The sequence below is a fragment of the Microtus oregoni genome, unplaced genomic scaffold (assembly GCF_018167655.1).
Source record: "Microtus oregoni isolate MIOR12 unplaced genomic scaffold, Mior012 000011F_ref0000422, whole genome shotgun sequence".
Lineage (NCBI taxonomy): Eukaryota > Metazoa > Chordata > Mammalia > Rodentia > Cricetidae > Microtus > Microtus oregoni.
The window spans coordinates 28,791,167-28,817,604 of NW_024543070.1; the positions used below are offsets into that span (position 1 = coordinate 28,791,167).

The 26,438-nt window shown below is 45.8% G+C and overlaps 1 protein-coding gene across 2 annotated transcripts; it reads left to right on the forward strand.

The window, feature by feature from the left end:
• The first annotated feature begins 8 nt into the window (after positions 1 to 8).
• Positions 9 to 24,719, forward strand: LOC121453705 (zinc transporter ZIP6). 2 transcript variants are annotated; one of them, XM_041660638.1, is made up of 10 exons: positions 9 to 525; positions 2,222 to 3,079; positions 4,412 to 4,595; positions 5,664 to 5,833; positions 7,273 to 7,491; positions 14,059 to 14,164; positions 18,386 to 18,763; positions 20,054 to 20,134; positions 21,845 to 22,035; positions 23,547 to 24,719. In XM_041660638.1, the coding sequence occupies exons 2-10, from the start codon at positions 2,231 to 2,233 to the stop codon at positions 23,697 to 23,699; spliced, it is 2,331 nt and encodes a 776-aa protein (XP_041516572.1). In that variant the 5' UTR covers positions 9 to 525; positions 2,222 to 2,230; the 3' UTR covers positions 23,700 to 24,719. The 2 variants fall into 2 exon arrangements, with proteins under 2 accessions (XP_041516572.1, XP_041516573.1); XM_041660639.1 differs by lacking the exon at positions 20,054 to 20,134.
• The last annotated feature ends 1,719 nt before the right edge of the window (positions 24,720 to 26,438 follow it).

A 26,438-nucleotide genomic window follows, 5' to 3' on the forward strand; every position in this document is an offset into this window, starting at 1 on the left:
TGGCGTGGTTCTACCCCGTAGCCTCTGCTCGCCTCGCGCATCTTTCCGACCACTTCTTCTTGCGCGAGCCAGGCCCGAGCGCTGGACGCGGGGCCCTCTCGGAGGAGCTCGTGGTCGGGGGCGGTTCCATCCAACTCAGCTGTCCACAGCGGACCCGGCTGGGCCGCGGTCCTGGCTGTGGAGAGGAAGGGCTCGAGGAAAGGACCCGCGCCCACCCCTCCATCGCGACGAGCCCGTGGCGTCTGAGAACACGCGGAAAAGCGGATCGGTCTTTGCAGACCGGCTCCGGAGTTGCACTGCGCGTGCGCCACGGTGCTAGCAGCGGGCGGCGGCGGTAATTACCGATTGTCCTGCTTGGAGGAGGCGCGGCAACCTGGGGCCGAGGGGTGGACGGGCTCATGATTCCGCCGCTGCTCCGTGCCCTGTAAAGGCTTCTCGGAGACCGGAGCCGAGCCGGTTTCCAGCCCCCTTGGACCGCCCTCGGGGAACCTGCGCACGGGACCCGGCGGCGGGACACCGGGAGAGGTGAGTTCCTCACGACTGCAGCGGGACGGCAGAAAGGAGCCCCGCAGGCCCGGGTCCGCAGAGAAGGGCTGCTGGGACCAAGAGGGGCAACGGAGAGTGGATGCTGCGAGGGCCCCACCTCGAACCCCATTCGCCCTGGATAGCTGCCCCTCCCAACTTGGGGTCCCCATGTGGGCTTGGGGACCCAAAACTAGGGACTTTCTGTGTTAACTTTTCGCTTGCATTCAAAGAAGCTACTAACGTGTTTCCTTACAGGAACCCTCCCAAGCAAGCTTTGTGCGCTTTTCCTTTTTCTCCACTGTCCCTTTTTTCAAAGCCTCTTGTGGCTTGTTTCTTTCTCTCTCTCTCTCTCTCTCTCTCTCTCTCTCTCTCTCTCTCTCTCTCAGACTTGGCCTAAAAGGAGATCCGGGGACCGGGCTGCGGGCCCTCAGCATCTTCCTCTGGCTCAAGGCCAGGTCTGCCCCACCCATCTAGTGATGCGCCTCTCCCCTTGGGAATGATTTCTTCTCGGGTCGTCTTTGCCTATCACGGGAATTCTCAAAATGCGAGGCCCTGACGATTGTTTGCTGGAGTCTGGTTCTATCTGCTTGTATGCGCCTCCATTTACCTGGGTGTCTGGTATGATAATCAGCACTTGGGCAACAGGGGAGTTTAACAAGCACTTCCACTGTGTGTTCTTTCTTGCACATAGATATTACCGGCTTTTCAGATGAGGTCATGAGAACCTGCCAAGGAACAGGCAGAAAAATGGTAGTCTGTTGCCCTCTATAGCTCAAAATCCCTCAGAGTCATTTGCTAGAGACATAGGTTTAACATCCATCCAAAGATCTGACTCTACTGTACTGCTTCTGCTTAACTGAACTCTGCTTTTCAAGCTCCACTTCCACTTGGAAAGGGATGGGGACTCCTCCTTCAGGCAGAGGCCTTGAATCCCAACATTATGTGATAAAACATTCTCTAGCTAATGTGTAGCAACCGAAGAACAATGTAGTGTGTTTTCACTAAGCTTAAGTCACTTTTTCAAAGAACTATTATTATGCAGTCGTTCAGAAGACTTGGGAAATCTCAATGCACTGATGTGAAATCAGGTCTGATTCATTGCTGAGTCGGGGTGCGGAGATCGCTTTGTGTGTGTGTGTGCATGTGCGTGTGTGTGTGTGTGTGTGTGTGCTCCAATCTGAAGATGGATAGAAAATAACTCGATTGACACAACTTGGTAAAATCATGTAGGATGGAAATAAAGAGCATGAATGTGTGTCCAAAGAAAATGAAACCATTTTTAAAAATTCCCAAGTGTCAGTTGAGGCTGTTAGCTCTAGTTTTTCCAACTTTTTGCCTTTTCTATTTATGGTGGTAGAAGCCCTTAGGTTTGGTTTTGAGCTGTAGTCCTCAGCTTAGTGAGAAGTGGAGACATGTCTGTGAGCACGTGGATCTTTTCCTCCTGCTGCTGCTTTTGCAGAACTAATTATTGTCTCTTTTCATATGACTGTCCTGCCTTTGCTCCAGGTGTGTGGGCCTGCAGGGGGAGACTCAGGCTCCTGGTTCTCTGTGTCTCCACACGACCTCGTCCTTTCCTGGTCAGAACAAACAGTGCCGTGTGAACGTTGACGGTGTAATTTGGCATCAGTTTTTAGCATGAAGTTTCTTAAATTGTTTTAGAAGTGTGGTAAAGAATTTTTCCCCTTATCTTTTCTAGGAAGGTGCAATGGCCAGGAATTTATCTGTAATCATGGTTCTGACCTTCTCCCTTTGGGTCACGAATCCCCTTCATGATCTACAATCAACAGTTGCTCTCTCTCAGACCACTGAGAAAATTAATTTAAATTGGGAGTCTGGCATTAATGTGGACCTGGCGGTTACCATGCAGCGACATTATCTGCAACAGCTTTTCTACCGCTATGGAGAGAATGACTCCTTGTCAGTTGAAGGGTTCAGAAAATTGCTTCAGAATATAGGCATAGATAAGATTAAAAGAGTCCACATACATCATGAGCATGAGCACCATGCCGACCACGAGCACCACGCCGACCATGAGCACCACGCTGACCACGAGCATCACACTGACCACGAACACCACGCCGACCACGAGCACCACGCTGACCACGAGCACCACGTCGACCACGAGCACCACGCTGACCATGAGCGCCATTCCCGCCGCAGTCACGCTGCTGGTGGTAAAAACAATCGGAAAGCCTTTTGCCCAGATCATGACTCTGATAATTCAGGTAAAACTAGAACCAACCAGGGGAAAGGCTCTCACCCACCAGAACGTGTGAATGGTAGAAGGAACGCCAAAGAGGGTGTGAGCACAAGCGAAGTAACCTCAGCCGTGTACAACTCTGTCTCTGAAGGAACTCACTTCCTAGAGACTGTAGAGACTCCGAAACGTGGCAAACGCCCCAAAGATGTAAACCCTTCTACCCCACCCAGCATCACAGAGAAGAGCCGAGTGGGCCGACTGGGCCGGCTAGCTAGTAGGAAAAGCAACGAGTCTGGGAGTGAGCCCAGAAAGAGCTTTATGTATTCACGGAACACAAATGACAATATTCAGGAGGTAAGATAAATGCTGTACAATATTTAATGCACCTGTTTGTCCCCTCCAGGGATGAGTGTGAAATAAAATAAAACAGTTATGAAAGGGGGAGCTTTTCTTCTCAGCTGGGCTCACAGTGTGCAGAATGTTGTGAACGTGCTTGAGGACTGGCTATCCAGGAGAATGAGTTTATTATAACTATAAAAAGATGCCAAGGTTAGTTGTGGAGAAAGTTAATATTAATATATAGACAGCGGGGGATCTGAGGAAGCAGGACTTAGACTCCGTGTTTTAGGGAAAGGCAAGGTTACAGTGCTGCAAACACAAATGCACCTGTGTGTCTCCCAACAGTGGCTTGTGGAGGGATTGAAGTTAGAGCAAGTTGACGGGGGATGTCAGGTAGTGCAGTTCCCAGGTTATGTGACTTTTCTAGAATAAACTCTTCCTGTGCTACATAATTTACTTTGGCTAAATGAGTATGGGGTGGGGGGAGCATTAGTTGTCAGTCTCTAATGACCGGAATGTAGGTGCTTCATTCAAGCCAGTACATGACCGAAGTTTGGGGTAACCATAGGAATGGGCCATAGCAGCACTGGTAATGAAGTTGTTCTGAGTAGTGTTGGTGAAGAGTTCCTTGTGAGTCTGAAATATCTTTGTAGAAGATGAGCAACAGATACTATAACCAGATAAGCTTTTTTGGGGGGGGGGGTGCTAAATTGCATAGAGGAGTTTCTCTTCAAACTAAGCTCGTCATCCAATTAAACTGTTGAATGCATCTGCCTGCTGGGACAGGTTTGCTTTATTAACCAGCATTGCCCTCTGAAAGAGTCATCTGTATAATTTAAAAATCTCTCATTGCGGAGAATCACTCTGCCAGGCACGTACACAGAACTGAGCTGAGTTTTTGCAAGGGGTGTCATAGCAGGAGGAGCAACATGTCTTGGGCGTGTTTGGGCCAAGTCGGAGAGCGGAGAGCGTTAGTCTCCGAACCTATTTCTCAATCTGTAATGAACCCCATTTCGAAATTAAAGCTCGTTTCCTTAATAGCTGTATACAATGAGTTAACAGGCTTGTGAATCTCCACTCATCCCCAAGCTCTTCCACAGGAGGTTTGCTCCCTTGGTGACTTGTGATGTGGTCAGGGGAGAATGACACACATAATTGTGACATAGTATCTTCTTCAGGCTACTGGAGGCAAATTCCAAAGTGCTGAAAGCAAAGCGGATTTTAACTTGCATTAATTTTATCAACAAAGTAGCTTTAGTAGAGCTTCAGGGTGATGAGTCAGACTACATTTTGGAGTCTCCTAGTGGGAATTTCTTTCTATGACTTTTTTACTGTCTTGTCCTTCAGTGTTTCAATGCAACAAAGCTGCTGACATCCCATGGCATGAACATCCATGTTATGTTGAATGCAACAGAGTTTAACTATCTCTGCCCGGCCATCATCAACCAAATTGATGCTCGGTCCTGTCTGATTCATACAGCAAGTGAGAAGAAGGCGGAAATCCCTCAAAAGACCTATTCTTTACAAATAGGTAAATCTACTTTTGTGACATAAGAACAGTTTTTAGTAGATCTACTTACTTGTACTTCTCTTTATATTCAAGACTATTTTTCACTGTAGCTCTAGATACAAAATCTTAGTTGTTCTGTGCCCTGAATGTTCTGAATATAAATTTTAAAAGTACATTTGGCTCCTTTAAAAAGACACGGCGGTGGGGATGGCTCAGTGGTTACGAGCACTGACTTCTCTTGCAGAGGACCTGGTTCAGTTCCTAGTACCCACCTGGTGGCTCACACCCATCTGTAACTCCAGTTCCAGGGAATCCAGTGCCCTCTTCAGACTTGTGAAGGCTCCTGCAAGCGTGTGGTACACAGACATACGTAAAGCATACACACATACAGACATATGTAAAGCCCAAACAAATTCACAAAATAAAAGTGTGTTTTTAAACAAATAAAGCCTCGTATGCTAACAGCTGTAATCTCAGTATTGAAGAAGCTGAGAAAGGGGGATCATGCATTCAAAGCCACCATGGTCTACATAGAGACTACAAAGTAAGGAAGGGAAGGGAACGGGGAGGAACAGTATTATACTGAGGAAGAAACGAATGTTTTGTTTGCTGAGGAAATTAGTGAGTTCCCACTTTGCCTCCCTCTCCTGTTTCATAGCTTAGCTGTTCTAGCAATGAAAGTCCCACTTGGTTCCCAAGTAAGGCAGAGTTCATCCTTGTAACTTTTTCTTTTCCTTTAATCCCCATTTAAAGGTTTTTCCACTAATGCCAAGCATGGTAGGACACACTTGTAATCCCAGCACTCTGGAGGCAGAGGCAGGTGGAGCTCTATGAATTCCAGGCCAGCCAAGGCCACATAGTAAGATCCTGTATCAAAAAAAAAAAAAAAAAAAAATTTCCACTAGGTTTACCTTCCCTATCTTGAAGTATCTTTATTTGTGTGTAAGGTTCTCTGTCAGGGCCTGCAGCAAGATTACAGTGGGGATGCCTGAATGCAGCTGCTTTGTGCTCACCTGCTGTTTAATGCCCTGGTAGGAAACCTCAGTTTACAAATCACATGACTTCCTTCTGTTCTGATTGGTTTGCCAGCCTGGCTTGGTGGCTTCATAGCCATTTCCATCATCAGTTTCCTGTCTCTGCTGGGGGTCATCTTGGTGCCACTCATGAACCGGGTGTTTTTCAAGTTCCTGCTGAGCTTCCTCGTGGCGCTGGCGGTTGGGACTCTGAGTGGAGACGCTCTGTTACATCTTCTCCCACATGTAAGTTCTGTGATGTGTCCGTCCCCTGCCGCGTTTTAGCCTCACACATTAAAAGTACAAGCGCTGGGTTTGCACTTGGACTCGCTGTGTTGGTATTTTCAGAAGTTAGAATTTTTGTTTTGAAAAGTTGGTCTTAAAGTGTATTTGGTAACTTATGCAAGATTTTAGTACATGGTGGTGAGACTTTTGTTTGGCTGGTTTTTGTTTCTGTCTGATAGAGACTGCCAAATCAGGCTAAGCTTTTTGAACTCACTAATTAAAGGAGAGAAATCCTGCTCGGATCTGAAGCACTGGGACTCCTGCCACAGGGGGAGCCGCTTGCTTCCTGTTGTTGCCACAGATTAAAGTGTGTGCCCATTCTCACGGCCACAAAACTGAGAGGTCTTCCTCAGGGTTGGATTTGTGTGTTTGAAGATTGATACTCCTTGACCTGAATGAATTTTGGGGGCCGTGGGGGGTGGAGGTGGTCCAGACAGGGTTTATCTCTGTGTATTCCTGAATGTACTGGAACTCGATCACTAGACAAGGCTGACCTTGATCTCAGAGATCCAAGTACAGGGATTAAAGACATGTACCACTACCACCTGGCATGAATTTTTCAACATACAGGCCTGATAAAGTGACTTTACCTTTAATTAAGTATTTGGGATAATTCACAAGCAGGAAATACGTGGAGGTCACTTTTTTCATTTATAGGCTGAGAATGTGCCTTAGTGGTAGAGCACCTGCCTGAAATAAAGCAAGCCCTGGCTTCAATCACAGCCCTGAAAAAAGAAAAATTGACAGAGATTTTCAGTTTGGTAGAAAGGGAAAGTTACTCCTTCAAAGAACACTGGCAATCTCATATTGGATTCAAAATGAAAGTTGTTCCGAGTGGCTGTCTCTCTGACTACCAAGTGGCAGGTGTTTAGGCATACCAACTCTGGAAGTGCATAGCAGAGACCCCGTGGCTCTGATTAGGATGCTGCACACCCAATTGGTTTCCTATCATAAGTAGCATCAGCTAGTTACTGCTCTACTCTGCCACAGGCGGCAGATGCAGTGCCCAGGTTCTCAGATATGTGCGGGGCTCACCCCTCCATCCTGACTAGGCTTCTCACAGGGCTGATCTGATGAACCTGTGTGAACCTATAAGTGGTACCTGTAAGTAATAGATACTGCATGATATGAAGTCTTTGTTAATTGGGCCATGGTAACACATCAGACATTGAGAAAATTCTAAGTTATGATGGTCACTTTGGAATGTCTCTGCCTTTATTGCACACAGACCCACTCTGTTAAGTGCGTAGCAGGTAGCGTCCACGAAGCTCCGAGTAGCTAGCGCTCTTCATCCTCTTTATTTTTTAGTGTCTCCTCAACTCAAAAGTGTTCCATTAATTGCTTAATGATTTCATATTTGGCGGTTCTTCTGACATATGAACTGTGTTATTTCACTTCAGTCTCATGCGAGTCACCACCACAGCCATAGCCACGAAGAGCCAGCGATGGAGAGGAAAAGAGGCCCGCTGTTCAGTCACCTGTCGGCTGAGAACATGGAAGAAAGCACCTATTTTGATTCCACGTGGAAAGGTCTGACCGCTCTAGGAGGCTTGTATTTCATGTTTCTTGTGGAGCACGTCCTCACACTGATCAAGCAGTTTAAAGATAAGAAAAAGAAGGTAAGGCTGCAGGTACTGAAGGCTCGCTGTACATCAGGCACGCGCTTAGAGTGGCATCCTGGCTGTCGGTAGCCTAGCCTGCCCAGAATCTGTGGTCTTTGTGTGAGAGGCTTTCAGTACCCTTAAGGATGGGATGCTTTTGTTCGCACAGGTGTTCGGATAGAAGCTCTGTGTCTTGATAACCTGGAGGGAGCAGCTGGCCTGCCCGCCTTCTGAGCACATGTGTTAGAATAGAGCCCAGAGGTTAACATCAGTGTCTTCCTCGCTCTCTCTCCACCTTATTATTTGAGACAGGTCTCTGCCAAGCCTGGAGCTTGCCTACTAGGCTAGGAAGCTGGGAGCCTCGTGTCTCTGTCTCCTCAGCGTTAGGATAACAGGCACACACCATCACATGCAGTTTTGGGGTTCTGATTATCTAAACTCAGGTCCTTGTGGTTGCGTAGCAATCAGTTTACCGACTGAGCCATCTCCTAGCCCAACCCTGAGTTTCTGTTCTTCTTTATTCCTTGTATCTCTTGGGGAATAAGAAGGAAAAGGCTAAAGGTGTGTATGTATGTGACCGAACCCAAAGCAGAGGCCTGGTGTTATGGATATATTGTCAGTATGTGGGACGCTGTGATTAAATGGTCTTTGGTTTTAAATTAATTGCACTCTAGCTGTGGTTCTGTTGTGTTTCAAAGGATACATGACTTACAAGTGTAGCCTTTGCAAACTGGATCATAAATTATCCCAAAGTCAAGTAGAGGTTGTTTCCGATAATGATACTTTCAGTCATAAGGTGTTCTGCCCCTAATCTGATGTGATCAGGCAGCCCAGTCAGAAGGCTGGCAGGGGAGCTCTCACAGTGATGAGTACAGCAAGCCTGGCGCTGATGTGATCCCAGCAGACCAGACGAGAGCTCGTCAACTGAGTCAGAACTTCTTTAGGTCACGTGAGTCTCATGTCTTTTTTTTTTTTTTTTATACCTGTGCCGTAGCTCATCTACAATATCCAACTTCGTTTTCTCTAAGATTGAGCAAGAGGTTATATACTTAAAGAGCTATTCTGAACATACACGTTAGATTTTGAAAGTATTGTATTTTAAACCGTGGACACTTTACATTAATTAGACTCTTTGTGGGAACTTACCTTTGAATCTTTTTAAAATGCATTCAGCTTCTGTTTTCACAGAAGTTCCTATTCTCACTGTCATTTCAGAGTTTGAGCAACATGTAATTAAGTTGTGCAATTATACAACCAGCAGAGCTGGCATGGAAAAGTCTGAAAATTAAGTGTAGCTGGCCCTGACTGCGCATCAGGCCCACTGTGGGAAACTCGCGCTCTGTGAACAGAAGTGCTGCCGCCTCCATCCTGTTTACCCTTAGGGATCTTACACTCGAAACCTTCCTATGCTGAGCTGGGAAGGGCAGGGCAACATACATCTGTGATCCACATGCTCAGGTGTTGGAGGGTGGAGTGTCTTGAGTTTAATGCCAACCTGAACTACATAATTGAATTTCATGACATTCTGGACTATATAGTGAGACTCTTGCTTTATTTTTTTAAAAATATTTATTTATTTATTATGTACACAATATTCCGTCAGTGTGTATGCCTGCAAGCCAGAAGAGGGCACCAGATCCCATTACAGATGATTGTGAGCCACCATGTGGTTGCTGGGAATTGAACTCAGGACCTTTGGAAGAGCAGGCAATGCTCTTAACTGCTGAGCCATCTCTCCAGCCCCGACTCTTGCTTTAAAAAGAGATTTTCAGCTGGTGATGCACTCCTTTAATCCCAGCACTCAGGAGTCAGAGGCAGGCAGGTCTCTGTGAGTTCAAGACCACCCTGGTCTATGGAGCTAGTTCCAGGACAGCTAGGGCCCTTACACAGAGAAACCCTGTTTCAGGGGGGGAAAAGAGTAATAAAAATAGCAGATTTTTAAAAAATCATATATTACAAATATGAACCCTCTGTTTAATGGACTGACGTTTGCAGGAAGAAGTAAACAGAAATAGCTTCTTCTGAGCTGGGCATGATGTCACATGCTCATAATCACAGCACCTACAAGGTGGGGGCAGAAGGATTAAAATCTCAGGGTCATCCTCATTTTCATATCAAGTTTGAGGCCAGCCTGGGCTATGTGACACCCTGTCTCAAAAGACAGAACAAATGAAAGAATAGTTTCGTCATTCTTTTCTTTTTTATTGAATTTTAAAAAAGATTTTATTATTTTGTATGTGTGAATACTTTGCCTGCATGTATGTATGTGTGCCATATGTGTTCTTGGTGGCTGTAGAAATCAGAAGAAGGCATCAGATTCCCTGGGACTGGAGCTACAGGTGGTTGTGAGCCACCATGTGGGTGTTGGGAGTTGAACCCAGTTCCTCTGCAAAGGTAACACATGCTTTTAACCTCCGAGCCAATTTTCCAGCTCAACCACTTCATTTTAATGACTGGAATTATGTTCCCTGTGGCTGTTTCCATTGCTGCAGTTAGACTGGTTAAAAGACATGCTCTGTTTCTTTTTTTTTTTTTTTTTTTTTTTTTGGTATAAAGTTTATTTAATGTGTTATGGAGGGGAAGGGGAAGGAGATTGAGAGAGAGAGAGAGAGAGAGAGAGAGAGGAGAGAGTGCTCTGTTTCTTTATATCCTTTTGAATTATTCTTAGCTTTAAAAATATGGTCATGGGGCCAGGCAGTGGTGGTGCATGCCTTTAATCCTACCGCTTGGGAAGTGGAGGCAGGTAGATCTCTGAGATCAAGGACAGCCAGGGATACACAGAGAAACTGTCTGGAAAAGCCAATATATGTTTATATATATGAGATCGTGGCGTTAGAGAGCACATTAAGAGTGTAGGCTGTCTTAGGGAAAGCCCAAGTGTGTTGTCCAGCGTCCATGTAGGGCAGCTTCCAGCACCTGTAGCTCCAGCTCCAGCGAATCCAATGCCATCTTTTGGCCTCCACAGGACCTGCATTCATGTGCATATAACCCCCCACGCACATAATTAGAAATAGTAAAAGTAAAAATACTTGTTTACTTTTCACTTACGGGATACTTAGAATTTGTCTTATGGGGTTTTGGTTAATTTTTATTATTTTATTTATTTATTGAGACAGGATTTCTCTGTGTAGCCCTTGGCTGTCTACTCCCTCCGTAAACCAATCTGACCTTGAACTCAGAGGAGTTCTGCCTGCCTCTGCTCCCCAGAGGCTGGCTTTAAAGGTGTGTGACACCATCTTTGGCTGTGAATTTCTTTTTCAAAACACCCTGATTTGTTTATATCTTTATTTTAATTAGTTTCAATTTTTAAAATTGCATTTATGTGGGGGAGGGCATGTGCATGCCATGACACACATGTGGAGGCAAGAGGATGACTTACACCCATGTAGGTCCCGGGGTAGAGTGCAGGTCATCAAGCTTGGGAGCAGGTGCCTCTTATCCACTTTGCTAGCCCATCAGCCCTAGTTTCCAATTTGTACCCAAATGTTTTCTAACTGCCCTTTATCCTGGCACTCTATAACAAGATTCTAAAGGATAGGCTACTATGGAAAATACATCCGGCCGGGCGATGGTGGCGCACGCCTTTAATCCCAGCACTCGGGAGGCAGAGGCAAGCGGATCTCTGTGAGTTCGAGACCAGCCTGGTCTACAGAGCTAGTTCCAGGACAGGCTCCAAAGCCACAGAGAAACCCTGTCTCGAAAAAAAAAAAAAAAAGAAAAAAAAAAAGAAAGAAAGAAAATACATCCGTTTCCTTCCCAACTGGAGCAGGTCACTAGTGAGCTAGATATGAGCCATGTGCTGTGCCAGTATCTTTAAGTGCAACAGCAATGTGATGTTCATATTGCTGAGGATCTCTGCCACAGGGAGGTTGAGTTATCTATCTCTGTGTTAAGACATCCAGTAAAATACAAACGTGAAGATCTGGGATGCCTGTGTCCTGTGCGCTTCTCTCTGCCCACCTTGAGTCTGGCGTGTAGTTGGTGATGACGAATGCTAGTGGAACGGAGGAAACAACAGAAGGTACTCCAGATAGTCCTCACCAAGTTTTGCAAACATTACCTGTCCTTATTCCATCATAGAAAATGTTGGGTAGGGGGCTGGAGAGATGGCTCAGTGGTTAAGAGCATTGCCTGCTCTTCCAAAGGTCCTGAGTTCAATTCCCAGCAACCACATGGTGGCTCACAACCATCCATAATGGTTGTGAGGGGTCTGGTGGTGCCCTCTTCTGGCCTGCAGGCATACACACAGACAGAACACTGTATACATAATAAATAAATAAATAGCCGGGCGATGGTGGCGCATGCCTTTAATCCCAGCACTTGGGAGGCAGAGGCAGGCGGATCTCTGTGAGTTCGAGACCAGCCTGGTCTACAGAGCTAGTTCCAGGACAGGCTCCAAAACCACAGAGAAACCCTGTCTCGAAAAACCAAAAATAAATAAATAAATAAATAAAATATAAAAAAAAAAAAAAGAAAATGTTGGGTATTCAGGTCTTAGTATTACTTAATTTATTTTCCCCCCTCATAAGGATAAATAAAATAAAAATACTTGACTGTGTGCTGAGTGTCGGAAGCAAGAGTGTGTTTTCCCTGAGGAGTCAAAGCTGTGTCCTGGAGTCAGATGTAGTCAATCACCTGGCATCATGTCTGTGGGAAATCTGCATTTCATCGAGACTTGCTGCTCATGCTCACTCTGTATAGTTAGACCTTTACCACAGTTCGACCTCGCATGTCCTTGCGGCTGGTGAAAGCTCTGAGAAGCACAGCATCGTAGCACCCACCTCCCCATCCAGACCCAGCTTTATTCAATATGTCCGCAGTCTTTCTCTTTCCCCAGCTGTTTTTGCTGTCCTTCTTGTCCAGGCCTAAGTTGTCTCCTCTTCCCACCCAGCCTGCCCACAGTTTCCGTTTCTCCCACCTGCTGTATTTACACAGAACAGGCTGTGCTCTACACCTCTGCTCAGAATCCTCCACGGACTTCCCATTGCCCTGTAGACAGAGGCCACTCCCAGCATGCTCTGTGCTACCTGGCCTCCTGCAGTTACTGAAGCGTGCACTCTAAACCAGCCACCTTCCAGAGAGAGCCCTCTCGTATTATCATGAATGTCATTTAGTTCCAGAAAAGAGCCAGATCGTTGCTGTTTGGGGGCCCTCCCTCTATTTCAAAAACTACCTAGAACACTGCCTCACCGTCCTTCACTCCAAAGTCCTGCTCGCCCTTACATATTGGTTGAACTGCTGCATTTTGAAGAGCCCATCCTGAAACTTTTCAGGTCTTGTTGTTATGCATTCTGATAGTACCCTGTGGTTTTCAAATGTATCAGTGTTTATCAAATGATTGTAAGCAAAGAATTGCATATTCATCATCTGCCTTAAAGCTCCTGTCCTTTGGGGAGCAGCTGCAGGATAGTAGTGACTAGGTCTGTCTTGCTCATTTAAATGTAATGCAAATAATAAAATTCATTTGATAATTTCTGTAATTAAGAATACTGTCTTCAACATAAATAAATAGCTAACGCACAGGCTTGATTGTTCAGTGAGAACTCTGCAAAATAAACGTTGCTCAGACCCACACAGGGAGCCTAGCTCAGTAGTAGCCAGCTCCTGTGGCCCACACCCAATCTGAGTGCCAGCCTTAGCTCATATGGAAACCTGTCAGAGAGAGAGAGAGAGAACTCTGATGAACTAGCTCAGAGGTAGTACTTGTCTAGCTCTAGCATGCATGAGGACCTGGGTTCCACCCCCATTACCACACAAAATGTACAAGAAAGGATCGAGGTTTTTGAAAAAGCCCACTGATAATTTCAAGGCTAAACCATAAATACTTGAGAAAACACCCGGTCTAGGGACGTCGCCCAGTGGTTAGAGCACTTGTTGCTCTTGTAGATGACGGGAGTTTGGGTCTCAGACCCCACCTCTAGCTCCAGTGCCCTTACCTGACTTCTCTCCACACATGCACACAGACATATAAATGAAAACTAAATTTTTAATGTTAAAGGTGTTTTATTAAGGAAAAGTACTTCAATCTGCATAACAAAATATGAAAAATGTAGGTTTCAATGCCCAGAGGTTACCACGCCAGAAGGAAGTGGTTGTGACTATCCCTAAATGCATAACACAGGTCAAGTTTGTTGGTTTAACATATGGATGAATCACCAGGATCTGGTTAGCATTAACGTCCACATTGTGCGTCATCTTGAGTCCTCCTGTGCCCCAGGAGGGTGCGTTTCTAACACTGACTGTGTGAGCCCACACTACAGTGGCTGGTGCAGGCCACACAGGAAGATTAACGGTGGTTTTTCTCTCTACTCAGACTTTTTTGCCTTTTTAAAAGTTTTTACAGCCAGAAGTTTATACTGGATGCTAAACAAGCAAATTTAAGGCCCTGTTCTTGGAAGGCTTTTGTTTCCTGGAGGTGTGCCAGTGCTGTTGCTTTCTCTGCCTTTTGCTTCCCTGGCTCTTGATTGGTGGGAGCCAGGGTCCCACCTGTGTTAGGCAAGTTCTCTAGCGCTGAGCCCTAGCTGTATTGAGAGCTGTCCACATATGCAGAGCAGATGTTTCAGAACATTGCTCTTCCTGTTTCAGAACCAAAAGAAACCTGAAAGCGATGAAGATGTGGAGATTAAGAAGCAGCTGTCGAAATACGAGTCTCAGCTCTCCACAAATGAGGAGAAGGTGGACTCCGGTGAACGTAAGTCTTCCGGCTGCGTGTGTCATTTCCTCCTCTCCCCTCTTCACTGCTGCAGCGAGTTCTCAGGGACCTCTCCACCACACACTGTACTCAAGACTGAGGTAGCCCAGGCCATGAGTGCTTTTCAGGATGAAGCAGGGTAGTCTCCTGAGGATAGCTCAGGTGACCTCAGACTAACAGAAACCCTGGTTATTTGTTCTGAGATACAGAACTGAGCTCAGGTGAGCAGTGTGTCGAAGGCCTTCCTTCACGCTTCTCCTTGAGTCCTCCGGAACTGCCACAGGCAGTCACTGCTGGGGGGGCCATGTGTGAAGGTCTGTTTTATGAATTCTTTCCCTGGGGAAATAGAAACAAATGCCGAAGACGGTGCCAATGACAAACCCAAGTTTGGGTTTACCAGAGCCTAACTTGGGGAATAAATGGGCGTATTCGACTTATGGGAACATGGGTGGCCCCAAAGTAGCCCTGCCACCCAAAAATCTCACCCAGTGTGGCTGACAGTTCCCTGTGGCTGCATAGATGGAGTCTCCCTTCAGTTAACACTCCACTCTCCATATACTCTACCCCTTCCAGAGATCCTAAGGCGATGTGCAGACATTCCATACAGCTGGCCAGAATCTCAGGCAAGAGGCCAACACCCCTCCAGTGCCTCCTGCTGTGAGGGACCATCAACCTTGGGGGGTCTTAGTTCCAAGCCTCAGTTGTGTGCCCCCCACACTATGCCTCCAGGGGCTTAGTGTGAACACGGTGACACCACACGGTGCTGGCGCCCTCTCCCTTCTGAAGTAAGAACTGAACTGAAATGAGGCCGTATGAGACCGTGGTGAGGGCTGCTTAGCATCACGTTGGGTTCCAGGATATCTAAATGTGTCATGAGTCTTTGGAAAGGGAAGTACCCTTCTTACAGACAGACAAGTGAACTTCTTCTTGGTTGATGAAAGAGACGTCTAGTCTTTCCTTCTACTCATTTAAAATGAGTCACAGTTTTTTTTTTTTTTAAGGGGGCTCCATAGTTTTAGGGATTTTCACAAATGTATACTTGTATCACTAGAGTCAACTAACTTCTTTTTTTTTTTTTTTGGTTTTTCGAGACAGGGTTTCTCTGTGGCTTTGGAGCCTGTCCTGTAACTAGCTCTGTAGACCAGGCTGGTCTCGAACTAACAGAGATCCGCCTACCTCTGCCTCCCGAGTGCTGGGATTAAAGGCGTGCGCCACCATCGCCCGGCTCAACTAACTTCTTAAAGGTAGATGTGTCCTAATGTTTCCCTGTATCTCCGTAAGGCCGCCAGAACAGCCGAAATGGCAATAATCCCAGCATTTAGGTGTTTGAGACTGGAGGATTAGGAGTATGGGACCACCCTGGGCTACATAGCAGAACTCTAAGACAAATAAACAATCCAGAATACTTAACCACAGAATACTTACCACAGGATAGGAGCTCAACAGATAGCCACTGACTAAGAGGAAAGAAAACACTGATCTTGCGGGTAAGCTTTTTAGGTCACCCTGAATTTTCCAGCATGCTCTTTTTCTCAAAAGAGCAACTGCAACACGTTGGCTCTTCTCTGGAACTGGTCCGTCTTCAGTGTTCTGATTGGAATCCAGTGACATTTGTAATCATAGGATCAGAAAGAAGGTCAGGGATGCTCCCCACAAATTGGTAACAGTGTACAAGAGGAAAAGTAGCCTTACTGTTGGTTTCCTTTCCTTTGTCCAAGCGGATAATCAGTGTGGACTGAAGGCAAGAGCCACCAAGCCCAGCCAATAAATGTTTCTTGGTAATGATGATAAAGTTATTAAGGTTATTTTGTTGTTTTCCTTGAATTTTGTCACGTAATAAATAGGAAGCCAGCTGATAGATCTATACTTTCTTTTGTTTGTTGTTAATTTTGGTTTTTGCAAGACAGGCTTTCTCTGTGTAACAGCCCTGACTGTGTTGGAACTCAATCCATTCCATCTTGAACTCACAGAGACCCGCCTGCCTCTGCCTCCCAGCTGCCGGAATTAGAGGTGTGCGCCACCACCTTCCAGCAGCATATGATTTTTTTTTAAAATGAAAAGAAAAACTCATCTTTTCAAATACAAGGAAGCAGAAGATATTAAGGGATAATCAGGAGGGCAGTTGTGGAGTACTGATGTTTGAAGCCTTTTACTCAGGGGGAGGATGTAGCTGCATTGGTAGTTCCTGCCTAGCATTCATGAAGCCCTGGGTTCCATTCCCAGCGCCACGTAAAGCCAGGTGGTGGTGGCAGCTGTGGCGGTACACTCAGGAAGTGCATCTTTGAGCTCAAGGCCATCTTGGTCAACGGAGAGAGTTCCAGGACAACCAGGGCTACACAGAAAAACCCAGTCTCAAAAAATAAAAACAACAACAAAAAAGAATTTATGCAAGCCTATAATCCCAGCACTTGAGAAGTGTTGACAGGCATCAGGAGTTCAAGATCATCCTCAACTACTTAATAGTTAATTCAAGGCTATCCTGGGCCACAGGGAGCCTCTTCTCAAACAACCAAAGGAAAAAAAATAACTTCTGTGCCTGGCTGTTGGTGAAACTGGACCCTTCTCTTCCAAAGCCTTGGCCACTCCCCCATGAATCCTCTGCCCTAGATGGCTAGGAAAGGGACCTTTCCTTCCAGGAGAGCTGAGAGCTGCGCCTGCCCCATGGCTGCTGGTCTGCAGAATGACTTTGTTGGGATTGAAAACTTTAATATTACCAGCTTCAAAATCATATAGGAACTGCAAGAAGGAGTTTAAAAATGTGTTGGAGAGGATTGGCTGGAGCAATGGTTCGGTGGTTAAGTGGTTCAGCTCAGTGTCTGCTCTTCTAGAGGACCCGGGCTCAACTCCCAGCACCTACATGGCAGCTCACAACTATCTGTAACTCCAGTTCCAGGGGACCTGAAGCCCAGTACCAAAACACTAATGCACATTTTAAAAAAAAACAAAAACTGGGTGGCGCACACCTTTAATCCCAACACTCGGGAGGCAGAGGCAGCTGGATTTCTGTGAGTTCAAAGCCACGTCTCAAAGGAAAAAAAAAACGGAATGGAATGAAAATGTCCACAATACACATCCCTTTCTCTTACCCAGAGGACTGTGTTCAGGCACTGCAGATAATTTTAGAAGCTGAAATTCTGTGTTTTATGTCTTGACTTTAGAGCTTGGATGAGTTAAGATGAGATCCCCTTCTCTCTCGCCTTTCAGTTTATGACAGTTGCAAATCCTGACTCACTGACACAAAGGAAGAGCAGAGCAGAGCCCATCTGAAGTGGACTAAGTTTCAAATGGGCTGTGGATAATTTGACAGAGATTTTTAATTTTTATTTTCAGTTTCTAATTTGTGATAATATTATCCATTCTCTTTAGTCGTAATCATAACAGATGCATAATTGGACAGAAAAGTCAGAGAAAGTGAATAAATGGACAAAAAAAAGCAGTAGCTTTTTACCATTTTGAGAACAAGCATACTCTAACCAGTTGTAAATCAACATGCATTTACAGTTTTGAAATTTTACCTGTAATTAAAAATAAGCATTAAGCCAGGCAGTGGTGATGCACGCCCATTAATCCCAGTACTCAGAAGGCAGAGACAGTCAGATATCTGTGAATTTGAGGTCAGCCTGATCTACAAAGCCAGTTTCAGGACAGCCAAATCTGTTACACAGATAAACCCTCTCTGGAAAAACAAAACAAAAAAGTCATTAATATACTAATAGGAAAAATGAGATAGAAAGAGGAACCAAGAGGAAGTAGGGCCAGTGAGATGGACGGCTTAGCTGACAAGGTGCTGATGTCAAGTGTGGTCATCGAGTTCAGTCCTCAGTCTGTGACACACTTGATGAAAGACAACTCCAGACAGTTGTCTTCCAACCTCCACACACATGCCATGGCCATGTGCCAACCCCCATGCAAGCTAAAATAAAGAAATAAGTGTAATTAAAAATTAAACTTAATAATAAACCCTTTTATGAAATAGGATCTCAATCTCGCTGTGAGGGTAGCCCCCCTCAGATGCTTTCTTGCTAGAACTATGCACTGAAACCCCTTCTTAACATGTGGTATGTTTCCTTTGAAGAATTCCGTCAAGTCTGTTGGCGTTCCTCATCAACAGAGCTCTGTTGCGTTATCCTGAAGGTCTGAGGGCTACAGGGCCCTGAGATGATGATCAGCCATCAGTGGAACATCAACAAAGCCCCCAACGTTCTTTGTGTTTATCCCTAGGACCTGAAAGCTATCTACAAGCAGACTCCCAGGAGCCCTCCCCCTTTGATTCCCAGCAGCCAACAATGTTGGAAGAAGAAGAGGTTATGATAGCCCACGCACACCCACAAGAAGTCTACAATGAGTACGTGCCCAGGGGCTGCAAGAACAAGTGCCATTCACACTTCCATGATACACTGGGCCAGTCAGATGACCTCATTCACCACCATCACGACTACCATCATATTCTACACCACCACCACCACCAGAACCACCATCCCCACAGCCACAGCCAGCGCTACTCGCGAGAGGAGCTGAAGGATGCCGGCATTGCCACATTGGCCTGGATGGTGATCATGGGCGACGGGCTGCACAATTTCAGTGACGGCCTTGCAATTGGTATGCTGCTGCATTGCTGGTCCTTGCTGGTTGGCCTGGAAATAGCTCATTAAATGTTCATTCAAGTTTAAAATAGGTTAGTTTAGGTGAGGATGTTGACTTCCAAAATTATCAAAAAGTTTTTTGGTTTACTCTTTGACAATGAAGTATTTAGTAAAGTGTGCTACAAGACAGTCTAGGATCTGTACCTCACCTATGGCCTAAGTTGTCCTTACCAATGGTTGCTCTTAGCTGGGGCTCTAGCTCAGTGGTGCTGGAGCAGTTACACAGTGTGCATGAGCCCTGGTCCCAGCCCTTGCATCACAAACACAAAACAGTGTTTTATCCTTTAAACATGAAGTGTGTGGGAGGCATCTTGTGTATATGCATGTCCCCTCTGAGGTTGGGTCTTTTCCGTGATGAAGGAATTTACTTGGACAAAGGAAAGGACAAAGTTAAATCCTTGTACCGTAATTGAGAGTTCTACTGGGAATTAGGCCATGCACAGCTGGTAGGTAACCGGTCAGCAGGAAGAATTAGCTTTTTGAAGGGGAGGGGCTGTGTCTTAGGTCTCCTTATGGAAGAGAAAAAGGATGCATATGCACAAGTCTAGTGACCGCATAAACTCCTCTGAGGCCGGTGAAGAGCTTGTGCACTCTGGCTGAAGAGGGCTTTCCTCTAATCTAGTTTATATGCTCAGACCAGTGTTTTCTATGAGAGCATTCCCTTCTCCAGTTTGTAGATACCTGTTCGTTGCTGGACAATTGAACCTCTGCTTCCCCATCACATATGCTGTGCTTCCCAGGGAAATCTAGGCCCAGTGAGATGTGCTGTGAGATTCTTAGAAGATAGAGGTTGGGGCCAGTGAGATGGCACAGAGGTAAAAGCATTTGCTGCCAAACCTGCCACCTGAGTGCCATCCCCAGCATCCATGTGAGGAAAGGAGAGCTCCTTTCCCACAAGTTGTCCTCAGACCTCACAAGTGGCATAGTCGCACACAAAATAAATACATGTTTATATAATAATGCAGGGTCTCTCTCAGCTCTGGCTGACTTGGAGGTCCCAGTGTAGACCAGGCTGGCTTCAAACTCACAGAGATCCTCATGCCTCTTCCTCTGAGTCCTACAATTAAAGATATGTGCCACCACGCTCAGCTTGTAGCTGTTTTATTTTAGTAAGAATATAGAGGTTGAGCTAGGAAGATGGTGTTTATGCACAGCCAAAATTTAGCACCATTGTTTTTCCATTATTTTTATACGCTGCAAGATTTCAAAATGCCCAGCCCAGCTATTCTTGACTTTACTTACACAGGTGCCGCTTTCACTGAGGGCCTGTCCAGTGGGCTAAGCACCTCTGTTGCTGTGTTCTGTCATGAACTGCCTCATGAACTAGGTAAGAGAAGCCTGTGAACTGCCTTGGCTGTGAGGATGAGCTGTGCTTCTCTCAGTGGCTCAGCTGTAGCACATTGGAGCTGACGTCCTCCTGCTCTCAGTGCTCGGGTGCAGAGCGCTGGAGCTGACGTCCTCCTGCTCACAGTGGCTCGGCTGTCGAGCAGAGCGCTGGAGCTGACGTCCTCCTAACCTGAGCCTTCCCGCTGTCTGCTCATCTGACTGCCTTTCTTTCTCACTGGACACACATTTCTTTCCAGCTGGATTTTGGACCCTACGAGTACACCATGCCTGCGAGGGTTTGTTCAGTGGTACCTGGGCCCCTTCTTCCTTTACCAAGTCTCTTTCTGTGCTGGCACACTGGGAACATGAGTGATTGTGTATGCTTGACTCATCCCAGCACTGGGGAGGTAAAGGCAGCAGGATCAGGAGTTCGAGGTCATCCTCAGCCATATGGTTTGAGGCCAGCCTGGGCTACATGACCGTCTCCCACCACCAGCATCACTACCCCCAAAAGTGAACTACAGCACATAGAGGAACACTTCTTAAGCTAAGAAAGTCAGCTTTTGTGGTAGGTAACTCTCGGTAGAACACTTACCTAGAATGCGTGACAGCCTAGGTATTTAGTCCCAATACCTAAAAACAGGCTCTTGATTGATGGGTCAGTGGGTCAGAGCACTGGCTGGCAAGCATGAGGACCTGAGCTCAGACCCAGCAAGCGGTGTGTTTCTGTAACCTAGTGGAGCATGGAGACAGGAGGCTTACTGGGGCTGGGGCTCACTGACCGCCAACCTGGCTCAAGGTTCAATGAGAGACTGCCTCCACGGAATAAAGTAGAAACTGATAGAGACAGGAAAGCTGGCCCTCTCTTCTGACCTTGAGTCCCTATGCAGGTGCTCGAGCGCCTGCATGCACGCATGCACACATACACAAACACACACACACAAACACACAGACGATGCGATGTCTTAGAGCTGAAGGAGAGGAGTTGATAAGTTGTACTTGAGTTGTACTACAATTTGAGAACTTCCTCCCTTGTGTGGATTCCAGTTCGTGTCCGGGTATGTCTCATGGACGGGCGTATGTTCACTCACAAACACTGACACTATTTTCACTTTTGTTCCTGCCGTGTCTCCAGCCCTTCAGAAGGCCTCCCATACCCAGCACATGCTTATGTAAGCCTGTCTCCCCCTCATTCCCCTCTCTCAGTCCTGCCCTGTGAAGTTTCTTAGCCATTTCTATCTCCAGGCGCTCTTAGTTAGGTGTTTCCTTTATCAGTTGCCAACCGTGTGAGTTCTACACTGCCCTCCTCTCTATTGCCAGTTGTTTTCTTATTGTTGTTTGTTTTAGTGTTTTTGAGATTGGGTCTCATGTAGCCCAAGTTAGCCTTAAGCTGGGGATAACTGGACTCCTGCTGCTCCTGCCTGCACCTCCAGGGTCAGCTCCCTTGAAGACAGTACAAGAACACAGCAGTAGACTTGTTCGTCATCCCTGACATAGAAGAAGCCTTCAGAAGATGTGGGATAAAATAATTGTTTAGTTTGTAGAACTGTTGAGGTGACTACACTCACTAATTCTGTTCTAGCCCTGGGTATTTTCTTTCTTTTTATTCCCCTGGAGAAAAATCAAATTTTTTTATGTAATCTGAGAAATCTCAGATGTGTGTTAAAATGATTTTCAATAACTTTGCCCTCATTTTTGTTTTCTGGTACAGGTGACTTTGCTGTTTTGCTCAAGGCCGGCATGACCGTCAAGCAGGCTGTGCTCTATAACGCCCTGTCGGCCATGCTGGCGTATCTTGGGATGGCAACAGGGATATTCATCGGGCACTATGCGGAAAATGTGTCTATGTGGGTATTTGCGCTCACCGCTGGCTTGTTCATGTACGTCGCTCTGGTTGACATGGTGAGTTTCCAGAAGTCAGAGGGCACTGACTAAGTAAAACAGGATTGTGTTCTGTAAAAATTATTGCAGGGTCTGGAGGGATGGCTGAGCTGCTATTCTTCCCAGAGGACTGGGGTTGGGTACCCACATCCTACAGGTCAGCTCCAGGGGAACTGACCCCCTCTTCCGGCCTCTGCAGGCAGTGTACAAGCACAAACCCACATATACATAAATAAAAATAAATCTTTTTTTTTTTAATTAAAAAATTTCATTGCAAAAATGGTGTTAGATTCCAGTGGTGCAGAGGGATCTTGGATCCCCAAACACGCGAAAACTCATCCCCTTGTTTTACTTTTTTTTTTTTTTTTTGGTTTTTCACAGCAGTGTTTTTCTGTAGCTTTGGAGCCTGTCCTGGAATTAGGTCTTGTAGACCAGGCTGGCCTCGAACTCACAGAGATCCGCCTGCCTTTGCCTCCCAAGTACTGGGATTAAAGATGTGCGCCACCACTGCCCAGCTTTGTTTTACCTTTTTAAAATAGAATTGGGGGGCTTGAGAGATGGCTCAGTGGTTAAGAGCATTGGCAGCTCTTCCAGAGGTCCTGAGTTCAATTCCCAGCAAGTATATAGTGGCTCACAACCATCTATGGTGGGATCTGCTACCCTCTTCTGGCATAAAGGTGTACATGCAGATAGTACCATAAACATAAAATAAATACATCTAAAAAAGGGGGAGGGGGGTGGAGAGATGGCTCAGAGGTTAAGAGCACTGACTGCTCTTCCAAAAGTACTTAGTTCAATTCCCAGCAACCACATTGTGGCTCACAACCATCTGTAATGAGATCTGGTGCCCTCTTTTGGCATGCGAGCATACGTGGAAGGAATGTTGTATACATGATAAATAAATAAATCTTTTAAAAAAAGTAGAATTAGGCTCTGAATTGTCTATAAATTTGAAGTAAACCCAGCCCAAACCAATGTTGTCCACAGGCTGTATATAACATTTCCTTATTGGCAAAATAAAATTCTTTTGTCACCAAGTTTGCATAAGAAGAAATTTCGTTGCTAAACTTGTGTTTCAAGTAGTGCAAGAGCTCCCCTCTCTGCATTAGCCTTAAACCTTAAGTCAGTGATGACACATGCCTTTAATCCCAGCACTTGGGAGGCAGAGGCAGGTGGATTTCTGAGTTCGAGGCCAGCCTGGTCTACAGAGTGAATTCCGGGACAGCCAGGGCTACACAGAGAAACTGTCTTGGGGAAAAACAAACAAAAACATCCTAGAATTGAACCTTAGCTGTGCAGCAGTACCTGAAGCGGGGAAGTCAGCATCACTTTTCACTTAACAGTGGGGTGAATGTTTACCCGCTCAGAATTCCACAGTAGTTACTGAACTAACTAGTCAGCCACTAGGACAAGAGACTCTGTGTGCATGGAACAGTTGAGTTCTAGGGGCGACCCCTATTTCACCCAGCTCTGAGCAACACCGACCTACAGATTACTTGGGAAAGCTGAACTGTTATGTTTGCCTCTTTCAGGTGCCTGAGATGCTCCACAACGATGCTAGCGATCATGGATGCAGCCGTTGGGGGTATTTCTTCCTACAGAATGCTGGGATCCTTCTGGGTTTCGGGATTATGTTGCTCATTTCCATATTTGAACATAAAATTGTGTTTCGTATCAATTTCTAATTAGGTTCTGAACCCTCGAGTAGCTTGAAGAAGCATTGCTGTCTGTAGTTGGAGTAGATGATCGAGATGTTCACATGCTGTGATACACAGCATTTAAAACTAGTGGATTTTGTGGGTTTTTTTGTATCAAATTTTGCCATTTGTTATGCTTATAAAGTCAGTTACATTGGGTAATATAAAGGTACGTTTTAATATTTAAGTTATTCTATTTTGGAAGTGTAAATTCTATGTGCGATCCACCAGTATTACCAGTTTATTGTATGTTTTGGCATGACATGTTCTGTATATCTTAGAAAGTGTCTTTAATACTCTTTTGTACAACTTTAGCATTAGTTGCCTGCTGGAGTTAGACCCCTGCAGACCTGCCAGTGGTGCGACAGGATGGGCACAGAGCCACAGATGCCAACGCTGGACTGAATATAGCCAGGAAATAGGAAAGCAGAGAACTGAAGGGCTGGGGAGGTGTCCATTGCTTAGAAAAGTCACAACAGTGACTATACTGTAGAGGGGGGATTTTAGATGTGTAAAGGGACATATTTAGTGCAGAGTACACTCTGAACATCTGTCAGATTGTTAATGTTCCTGTAAAAAACAGTGAGCACTTTGATAGACTTAATTTGGTTGTGTATTTGTATAATAGAGAAGTCTATTCCTTAATCCAAGCAATGTGTCAGTTGACAGAAACTAGGATTTTAAATCTGTGTATGGAGACAGGCTAAATGAGTTAACAAGTGTGTGTCACCAGAAGACTTGGTTTTCACTGAGGGATGACACACTCACAGTTACGTGATTGGGTGTTTTGTCTAGGTTCCCAAACAGCAAGTATTAAAACCTTAATCCATATAAGGACGTTATAACCCATTCTGAATTTATTTTGACCTCTTGGATTCAGAAAGCACTTCGCTCTCTTCCAGTGCTTTAAAATGTCACTGTGAGCATCCGTCCTTTTATGTATGGTACTGTACATTCACTAGGGTTGTCTATAGCACTGTCTAGATGTTTCTTAAGAAAATAAAAGTGTCAGCTCAACGTCAGGCGTCATGCTTTCTTTCATCTTACCGTGTTACTCAGCGTGGAGTACTGAGTCTGTTCACACTGTCTTCAGAACTTGTTCATCTCGCTAAGTTAAAACTAAGCCCATTAAAAACTTCCAGCCGGCATAGTGGCACAGGCCATTAATCTCAGCACTTGGGAGGCAGAGGCAGGTGGATTCTGTAAACACGGGGCTAACCAGGAGTACATAGTAAGACCCTGTCTCAAAACAAAACTCCCCTTTGTTTCCTTAAAGTTAAGATGTCTGAGGGCTAGAGACTTGGATCTGTGGGTAGGAGCCCTTACTACACAGCAGGAGGAACGGAGTCCCCAGCCCTAGCACACATATGAAAAGCTAGACATGGCAGTGTACTCTCGTGTACCCCCAGTGGTGGAAGGGCCGGAGAGAGCAAGGTTACTGGGTTCTGCTGGCCACCAGCCTAGCCAAAACACAAGTTCTGTAAGAGAGACTCTTGTCTCAAAGGAACAATGCAGTGTTAGAGATCCGAACACCTAGTGCTCTGGCCTCCATGTGCACATGGGTGTGCATGCTCATACATGTGTGCAGACACACCTGAAGTTAGAATGTCCAATGGTTGCAGTTTAAATGGGAAATGTCCCCCTGCACTCATGCTTGAACATATGATCCCTAGCTGGTGGTGCTTTGGGGGAGTGTGAACCTGTAGGAGGTACAACCCTGCTGGAGAAGTGAACCCCACTTCCTGTTTGCTTACTGCTTCCCCAGTGCAGATGCAGTGTGACCACCCAGCCCCCAACTTCTGTCATGACACCCCCCCCCACTTCCTTCCATGTCCCCCATCCCAGTCCCCATGATAGACTCCATCCCTCTGGAGCTAAGCCAAAAATAAGTCATTCCTCCCTCCATTAAGTTGCTTTTTTTAAAAGGTTATTTATTTTGCACCTTTAATCCTAGCACTTGGGAGGCAGTGGCAGGTGGATCTCTGTGAACTCAAGGCCAGCCTGGTCTACAGAGCGAGTTCCAGGACAGTCAGGACTAAACCTGTCTTAAAAAAAGAAAGGTTGTTTATTTTATCACAGCAGCAGAAAAAAAGACATTCCTTTATGCTATAATCTAGATTAAAATATGCCAGCCAATTAGTTCATTTATATATTACTCATTTCTGAACTCTTGATTTTAAAGGATATTTTTTAAAAAAATATTTATTACATATACAGTGTTCTTCCTGCATATTTGCTTGCAGGCCAGAAGAGGGTACCAAATCTCATTATGGATGGTTGTTAGCTACCACCATGTGGTTGCTGGGAATTGAACTCAGGGCCTCTGGAAGAGTGGCCAGTGCTCTTAATCTCTCAGTCATCTCTCCAGCCCCCTTCAAAGGACATTTTAAAGAACAATGCTCTATAGTTTGATCCCAGTTTTTTCTAGCTTTGGAGGGGAAGGTGTGTACCTGTGCGTGTGGTTACACGTGCATGTGCATATATATGTGGGGACCAGGAGGTCCACCAGTGTGGCCTCCACAATCTCTCTCCACCTTGTTTTGGAGACAGGTTCTCTGAGTCTGGGACTCCTGGATTCAGCTCACTGGCTGCTGAACTCCAGGCATCTGCTTCTGTGCCCTGCTAGCACTAGGATTTCAGGTGAGGATCGCCATGCCCGCTTCTCACGTGGTTGCTGAACTTCCCAACTCAGGTCCTCATGTACTTTACCTACTGAGCCATGCCCAG

Bases quoted from the DNA above. Each gene is read 5' to 3' on its own strand.
- LOC121453705 (XM_041660638.1), top strand. From the start codon at position 2,231: ATGGCCAGGAATTTATCTGTAATCATGGTTCTGACCTTCTCCCTTTGG. The intron at 3,080-4,411 runs GTAAGATAAATG...CTTGTCCTTCAG, and splicing joins CAAATGACAATATTCAGGAG to TGTTTCAATGCAACAAAGCT. The intron at 5,834-7,272 runs GTAAGTTCTGTG...ATTTCACTTCAG, and splicing joins TGTTACATCTTCTCCCACAT to TCTCATGCGAGTCACCACCA.